This window comes from Sphaeroforma arctica (assembly GCF_001186125.1).
Source record: "Sphaeroforma arctica JP610 unplaced genomic scaffold supercont1.250, whole genome shotgun sequence".
In the NCBI taxonomy this organism is placed as follows: Eukaryota; class Ichthyosporea; order Ichthyophonida; genus Sphaeroforma; species Sphaeroforma arctica.
Window position 1 is genome coordinate 37,037 of NW_014040308.1, and position 8,801 is coordinate 45,837.

Below are 8,801 nucleotides of genomic sequence, written 5' to 3' on the forward strand. Positions count from 1 at the left end.
CAACTGGGTTTATTACCAGAGTCCTTTCCGTGATGCTCCCAAATTTGAAAAATCCCTACTTGATCGAATGGCCAGCAGCCATCCTCTTTCGTTACAAATCCTACAATGCTATGCGTATTTTTATTGCGCTTTCAGCTACGTTCCATCATTCTATTGATGACACTTCATTCCGCTCTATTGATGTAGATTTCCTTACCCAGCATACCCAACATCATCGCTTATCTGCGTTGAAATCAGCACTCAAATGCGCCTTTGCTCTTGCAAATGACCCTATCTATCGGGCATCCCAGTTACTTGATTGGCGAACTAAATATCAAGCAGCTCTTCCCCAGTGATTTACTTCACTCCATATAACCCCAGTACACTTATTCATAACCCTCCTTTCCTTTGCACCACGTGTTTAGGATCCGATTTCCTCCTTGTAATCGGATGGGGGTTGTAAAACCATGTTGTGCCATGACTAAAACCTCCCTGGAAAAACCATTCCAACCGACATACCAAATTCGATGACGGTTGTTTTGACGCGCCACTTTCGTATCGACCAACTGGAAAGATTTTCATCGACGGCTGAGATATAAATACTGCCTGCGCTCGGTGTTCATCGTCACTTTCGTACAAGTGAAGATAGGAACGACCGAACTTAGGTCAATAATCTTAGACTGAACGGAACTTCTTTCGTGTAGATTCAGGCCTCAGGGTCAGAGTGAAATTTCACTGAAATTTCACAAAAAATGAATTTCATTTCATTTTCATTCAGGGAAATGTTTGGAAATAAATGGAAAGCAGTGGAAAATGAAATAAAAAAAAATGAAATAATATGAACAAGGATATGATTGGAGGAGATAATGATCAAATTAGGACAAGTGTTCACTGTTTTTTATTATCATTGTATAGTCATATTTTTACACACGACCCAGCACCTGTATATCCATACAACATTTACGTATATAATTATAACACCTACTGCTACATATTTGGTGACCTTTCGTTTGACTATGGGTGACGAGTATAGCGAAAGTTTTCTAATTCCGGAAACACAGCTTGGTAGTGATGACCTGTCGGATTCGATGCCCGTAGGTCACAGTCAAGCAGTACAATCGTCTCTAGATCACGAAATGGAATCATCGATAGACGCAGAGACGATGTCTTTACGAGAGTCACAGATTATTGACACATTACCGGTAGCTGAATCACAAGGGTTTCACTACCGGACAGCGTTAGTGAATCAATAGATAGCACCAGTCTTGTTCGTCTACAGGATGCACAAAATGAAACAACAAGCATGGCATTAAATTTATTGTTTGATGATGACGATGAAGATATATATATATATATATATATATGCAAATATATTCTTTTTAATACATACCTACACAGCCTTCCAGAGGATTTCCATTTGAACAAAAAGAACAGCTGTATTTGAATTCAGTCGACATGCGTTTGAGCTCATCGACATCTCTGAAGCATTTCCCTCCATCAATTGCCAAGTCTGGTGTTTCAGTAATTGCATCGATTACTTTCCTGATTATTCGAAAAAAAGGTAGAACGAGCTATACCGTGCATAATATAAAGGCCCAAATAACTACCCCCAGCAAGACATCTCAATGTTAATTTAACCATAAGAGGTATTGAGACCTTCTGTCTATGTTTAACTTGATTACGATGGGCTGTCTTTAATTTCTCCGCCAGAGTAGGACTGAGTATGTCGACGAGCTTATTGAATGTGCCCTTGGATAATCGATAATATCTCTTGAATTTCTGGTCAGATAGAGTTTCTTGTTCATTCAGAACATCGTGACGGGTCTTGAATCTACGCCGCTTTCGCGTCGTATATAACGCAGCTCTCTGTTGTGCTACTATCGCTGTCTTGCGTGCTCTCTTAAACTGGAATAGAGTCATCGCTGTATGAAAACGACGACGATCATCTATATTCTGCTGGTTTATAGAATAACTAGTGTACTCCTCTCGCAATCGCTATCCATACTATCACTATAGTCGACATTATCGATGAAGATATCGAAATCGTCGTTGATCTCTAAAATGCTTTTAATATCTTTCTCATCATCTTCCTCTAAATCACTATAACTAGAGCTATTTGAGAAGCAATATAGCTTTCCAACATCTACCATGATCGCTATATTGTAACTAGTGTATACAAAAAAAACAAATGACTTAATAGCTATGTGCATACACAATTTATACATCGCCACCTGATATTCCATTCCTTTATCTTCGCAATCATATTCCACGTTCATTTCATATTTCACTGAAATTTTATATTTCACGAATTTTCACGAATTTTCGGCGGCAGGACTGGACGTCGAGCATGCCTGCTGTTATGGAATTATTTCCATAAATTTCATTTTTCATTTTTCATTTCATTTCAAAATTCGGCGGCAGGACCGACCCTTATCAGCCTTCACAATTATGAAATTATAGAGAAACGAAAAATCTCTTGGATTCGATGCGGCTTTCGAAAGACAAAACCGACGCATTTATCCCAGAGGCCAGCCCAGAGGGTAAATAGAGACTAGAGCGAGGGTCATGGACTCACTTAGAAAGACAGTTATTTCAATAAATAGAAGGGCAGGACGGCAGGTACTAACGGATCAAGATTTTATGTGAAAATCAAGAATCAAGATTATACAGGCAATGGAATTGGCGAAATTCATGCTTGTGATTTTTCTTCTTCAAAAGTGCCATGATTTTTCTTCTTCAAAAGTGCCATAAGGACAAACCGAGGCGGGCACTTTCGAAATGCGATCAAGAATCAAGGTTCATACTTAGTATTTGATTTTAAAACAAAAAGAAAAGCGACAATATACAAAAGCCCTAAAATCATAGCCTACTAAATAAAACACAAAAATTGATTTTATTTTGAAACAAAAAACATTAAAAAAGAGTACATATATTTTAGACTACATACATACAGTAAATAAATTCAATTTTATATAAAATACTTGAATTAAACATTTACTGAAATATGTAAATATGTACGTACATCAATCCATACACAGCCTTCTAAAATTGTATTGTTTTTAAATAAAATAAATAAATAGCAAGTACATACCCAAACAAAATATTTAGGAATGACATTAAAAGCTTTTCTCACACTCTCTAGAGATTAGAGTAGTAGTAGAGCACAAAAAACATAAATATCTATTAAGAGAATAAAACAAAACAAAACAAACAGATATTATTATAAAAAAAACAACCCACGAACACGGAACCAGTTTCAGGACTGAGACTGAAACTATTTGAATGTTTCAACACAGTCCAGCCAGAGTCCTATATTTTATATTTCAATGTATTTACTATCAAATCAATTTGGATTTTGAAAAGAATAGATTAAATAATAGAGCTCGGCAGGCGGCAGCTCCCCTAAATTTTTGTGTACTGATATGATAAGTGATTGGATGACCTGTTTGACCCCTTGCCGTTGCGTGTTGTAAAATTAATGTAAATATGCGCTTCCGCTTTTGTTGTTTTGGTTTTGCATAGCCTTCTATTTTTTTTAATTGGCTAGAGACTATAGCCAATGGATTTTGGTAAAAAAAAATCTAATCTGCTCTGAGATTTGGGAATGTGGTGCAAATATTTAGCTCTGGAGTAGCTGAGCTTCACGTAGAGTCGGGACTCGGGAGTTCGGGACGCACCAACGCAGGAGTCCAGGACTCGGGACTTTAGGAGTGTCACGCTGGTGACTGTGAGTGGTGACTGGTGACTGGTCTGTCACTCAGTCACTGCTGATTGCAACCGCAGACAGTATTGACTGTAGGAGTGTAGACTGTAGAGCGTAGACTGTAGAGTGTCGAGTCACACTGTAGAGTGTAGAGGGTAGAGTGCAGAGTGCAACACAGGCGAGTTTATAATTTAGACAGTAGTAGACTGTAGAGCAGACACCTGTGACATGATCCTAATTCCTATACGATTTTGAAAAGTCTGCCACTAAGCCAATTTTTGATCCATTTGGCTGAAATTAAACATGATTGATATTGTATCCCAAATATCACAGAAGGTTCAAAAAGCAGCTTGTGGGAGTTTTGGATGCGGTGAAACGAAAATACTATATATGCTTTTTTTGAAAGACATTTTGGCTTTCGAAATCTATAAATATTTATTATATTTGCTCCTACGAATTACCATTTTGTCACTGAAAGCGTAGCTGTAGAGTCCCTATTTCTTTTATTGAACTTGAAATCTGTCCGGAACGCTTTTTCCCCATTTGGACGCCCCCAAGAGAGGTCCCCAAGGGATCCTAAATGGATAAAAAGCATTGATATAACCAAAAAAAAGAAGAAAACAATCAAATTGCACAACCTACTGAAAATTGACAAGAAATCTATACAAATTGTGGCCCATATTTAAAAAAAATGAAAACAAACAAATTGCATAGCCTTCTGAAAATTAAACAAGAAGGCTATGCAAATTTATAAGGTGTAAATATGGGCCATGCCCATATGCGTGTGAGTGAGCGAGTGATTGTGTGTGATAGTATGCGTCAATGCATGTGTATGTATGAGTATTTGTGAGTGAGTGGCCGTGTGTTCCCGTGTGCGATTGAGGTGTGTGTACTCGTGTGCGAGTGAGGTGTGTGAGTGAGTGATTGCTTGAGTGGGTGTGAGTGAGTGGCCGTGTGTGACTGAGCAACAGTGCCTATTTGTGTGTGTGTGTTGAGTGAATGTGAGAAAGAAAGGGGGCGCGGGGGGGGGGTTCCCTCAAGATATTATCTACTTTAATTTCAAAAGAAATAAAACCTTAAATTATATAATGAGGTGCTTTATGATTCAGTCTAGACGGGTGTACACGTGAGAGAGAGTGTTATTGTGTGAGTAAGAGTGAGTGAGTAAGTGAGTGATGTGAAAGAGAGAGTGTATGGTATATATATATGTGTGTGTGCGTGCGTGTGTGTGTGTGTGTGTGTTTGTGCGTACATGTGTGTACACGTGTATAGGCGTTTGTATTAGCGGGCGCGTGTGAGTGAACGCGTTTGTGGTTGAGTGAGCGAGTGTGAATGAGTGAGTGAGTGAGTGAGTGTGGATGCGTGTGTATGTATGAGTGTTTGTGAGTGAGTGAGTATGTGTGTGAGTGTGTGTATATGAGTGAGTGTATACGATTGTGTGTACATGAGTAGGCGTGTATGATTGAGCGTGTGTGCATTAGCAATAGTATGTATGTGTATGTGTATGTATTGAGTGAATTTTGTGAGTGTGTTGGTATGAGTGGGTGTGGGTGAGTTAGTGTGTGTGTGGGTGTGTGAATGTGTGGGTGTGCGGGTGTATGAATGTGTGATATGAGAGTTTGTGTGCGAGGAGTGTGTGTGTGTGTAAAGAGTGTGTGTGTGTGAAGAGAGTGTGTGTGTGAGGAGTGTGTGTGTGTGTGTGTGTGTGTGTGTGTGTGTGTGTGTGTGTGTGTGTGTGTGTGTGTGTGTGTTGTGTGTGTGTGTGTAGTGTGTGTGTGTGTGTGTGTGTGTATGTGTGTGTGTGTGTGTGTATGTATGAATATATATATGTATACATATTTATATATATATGCACAACTGTCATAGTAAAGAGCCTATCTCATAAAGAGAAAAGAAGATATACATGTAACATCTAACATATCGGTAAATACGTACGAGTTTTCCTGAATTTATATACGTTCCAACACACACCTGTCGTAGAAGTGTGGTCGTGGCTCTCCCACCACTTTCGCAAACAATTGTTGGAAGAACTGTTGGAAGAAGAAGGACGCCAACCCATCAAGCAGGAAATGTATCAGCGAAATCATCGACAGCAGATACGACCCGTTGTCACTGCAGCCCATCCGGCGAGTGTTCATAGTGTGCGGGCATTAATGTGTGCATACATATAGAGGCGAGTGTTCATAGTGTGTGGGTAATAATGTGTTCATACTTTTAGATGATGGTGCGGATGAGGCGTCTGTGGAAGTGCAATACCACACACATGCGAACTGTATGCCACCTAAAACACTAAACCCTAACAGCAGGCCGTCCACTATGGCAGCTCACACAGTGATCAGGTGAGTGCTCGATATCGCCTGTACATTGGTAGCACACGGGAAGCGTCACATGGTGTCGAATGCATGAACACAGAACTTGATATGCACTATCTCACAAGCACTTCACATGTACACAGATACATAACACATGGATCACAGTTACGCATTAAAATAACTCGCACAAGTCATCACAGGGCAGGCAGCACGACCACGACAGCACAAGTTGTGATCAGGTGAGTGCTATACAGCTCCGGCTGCACACGTAGGCACGTGGGGGAGTATACCTACACAGCACTGCCTATACCTACCTCACACCTACACAGTACTGCCTATACCTACCTCACACCTACACAGTACTGCCTACACCTACCTCACACCTACACAATACTGCCTATATCTACCTCACACCTACACAGCACTGCCTATACCTACCTCACACCTACACAGCACTGCCTATAGCTACCTCACACCTACACAGTACGGTCTATACCTACCTCACAAGCATGGACACGCACACAGCAGACCTCATCATACCTCCTCATGACCCACAACTCGAAGACGCACAGATTGAGCCAAAACAACATGATGGGCACTATAATGGCCGCCCACGCAGGGATCAGATTAGTGTTGTACGGCTTCAGGTACCACGTGTCCATGGTGTCACGTGGGGGGGTGTCACCGGTTTCAAAGGTATACACAAAGTATTGCCTGTCCCCGATAAAGAAGTAGAATACGCCGGTCGCCAGTATGAAGAGAAGGGCGACCAGGAACGACCCCCAAAGCTGTGCGGCGGTGCAGGTGGATACGGTTTCAGTTTCGAATGATACCAATTTAGGGTTTTAGGGTTTTAGGGTTTTAGGGTTAGGGTTAAACCCTATCGATACGATAAATTGTCAATTGGTGGGCTTTGCGGCGTGTACACGTCTGTTATCTTTGTAATCTTCTGCCAGTTTAAATAGTCGGTGCTGTTGTTGTTGTATATTCGCTTGAGTGCCAACGTTGAATTTAGAAACAAACAAAACAAACACAAGAATAAGAGCACGTGAAGGTCAACGTAGCACACCATAGCTCGATCGTGAAAACGGAGATACACGGCTGAAACCAGCTCCAAAACAGTTCGATTTGGCACGAAACTCGTCTCTCCGTCTATAATTGCAAAAGGGCACAGTTCCTAATGATAGTGACATGACAGACTCACACCAGCATATGCCTTCCACACACACGTCCAGACTTGCGATACATCATTACAATTGTTAACAACTCTATTGACGGGGCAGTTGGGTCACGACGAACTATGTTTCCGGCGTGGGCACGCGAGGTGTGACTGTGACTTCACGCGCCAAATGCATTTGTGGCAAACCCAACACACACATCAGACCATACAATCCGATAAGAACAGACACACTACCGATATAACACGCACCCGCCTGGATATGGTAGTAACACGCCTGTAGCGAAACTACTATATGCATGTGACCACTCCACGTGGTGTTGCTTATTTGACATATTACTTATTTGACATATTAGTTATTTGACACAAGTTATTTGACATATTAGTTAGTTATTTGACATACTAGGACGAACTCACCTGCCGTCTGAAAACGATGCGCCAGAAGGTCCAGTCAAGCAGGACCTTCCCATCGTATCCCCGTTGATGGTAGTAGTAGTGATCCCTGCCTGCGCACGGGCCAATGACGGTGTATGAGCACACTAGTGCGAGGCAATCCTAATTGAAACGCTTAATCCGCTATGAATTAACAAATTTAAACTCGAATATCCATGACATCTTAATATACATTAACATGAATTGCCCCGAGTGATGCATATATTGGTTTGCTCACGTGTTCGAATATCCATGACATCTTAATATACATTAGCGCGAATTGCCCCGAGTGATGCATATAATGGTTTGCTCAAGTGTTCGAATATCCATGACATCTTAATATACATTAGCGTGAATTGCCCCGAGTGATGCATATAATGGTTTGCTCAAGTGTGTACCTGTGTCCGTGTGAATCAAACACCATATAAATCAAGATGTAACGCGTACAACAACCGCAGTAGATCACTGGCAGTGCAACTAGCTATACGTTACCAAGCAGACAACACCACACCTCAAAGTAGCGCCAACACGGAGCAATACGTATTAATTATTTGGTGCGCAAATTAATCTATGTCAACTACTGTGCCAACTATATATTTGTTTTGAGGCGTACGGCCTTTCATGGTATGTTTGCACTGCCGCTGTGTTGATGATCTGAACGAATTCGCTCACCCGTGGCACTCGCGCCGGGTCAACACCCGTTGTGTACAAACTGCGCTCGATCCATATCTGGACTAATAATCGATTCGTTTAAATCAACCAAGTTTATATCAAACAATCCTGAGAACATAGTCATTCTCGGTAATATTGTGTAATATATAAAGCAATGCCTTGTCGTCAATCGTGCGAGACATACACTGGTGGTCAATGTCCTTCCACTCCTCAACTGCATGGGTCGGGAAGTCCGATATTGAGGAATCCTCTTCTGTGGTATGCACACGGGACGAATGGGACACATTCTGCGAAACAATGATGCAAGAGAAGTATATCGTTTAGTACACGCGCCTGCAGTAAGAACGGGTCTCTATACTATTTGGGTAGATGACGTGACAAGCACCTGCTCAGCGACAGCACAGAATAGTTTACTGGCCAAAAATGAAAATGACTTATCTTTACGAAATGAGAAATGGAATGCATAGCGCAATGATAGCCAAACATACGATTACATATATATATATATATATATATATATATATAA

The 8,801-nt window shown here is 41.1% G+C and overlaps 2 protein-coding genes across 2 annotated transcripts; both read left to right on the forward strand.

The window, feature by feature from the left end:
• Positions 1-783: 783 nt before the first annotated feature.
• On the forward strand, positions 784-2,152 carry SARC_04451 (hypothetical protein). Its single transcript, XM_014301717.1, has one exon. It carries the CDS (start codon positions 846-848, stop codon positions 1,230-1,232), a length of 387 nt encoding a protein of 128 aa, XP_014157192.1. The 5' UTR covers positions 784-845; the 3' UTR covers positions 1,233-2,152.
• Positions 2,153-6,503: 4,351 nt separating this feature from the next.
• On the forward strand, positions 6,504-6,824 carry SARC_04452 (hypothetical protein; the record flags this gene model as incomplete). Its single annotated transcript, XM_014301718.1, has 1 exon — positions 6,504-6,824. One exon carries the CDS (start codon positions 6,504-6,506, stop codon positions 6,822-6,824), a length of 321 nt encoding a protein of 106 aa, XP_014157193.1.
• Between the last annotated feature and the right edge of the window lie 1,977 nt (positions 6,825-8,801).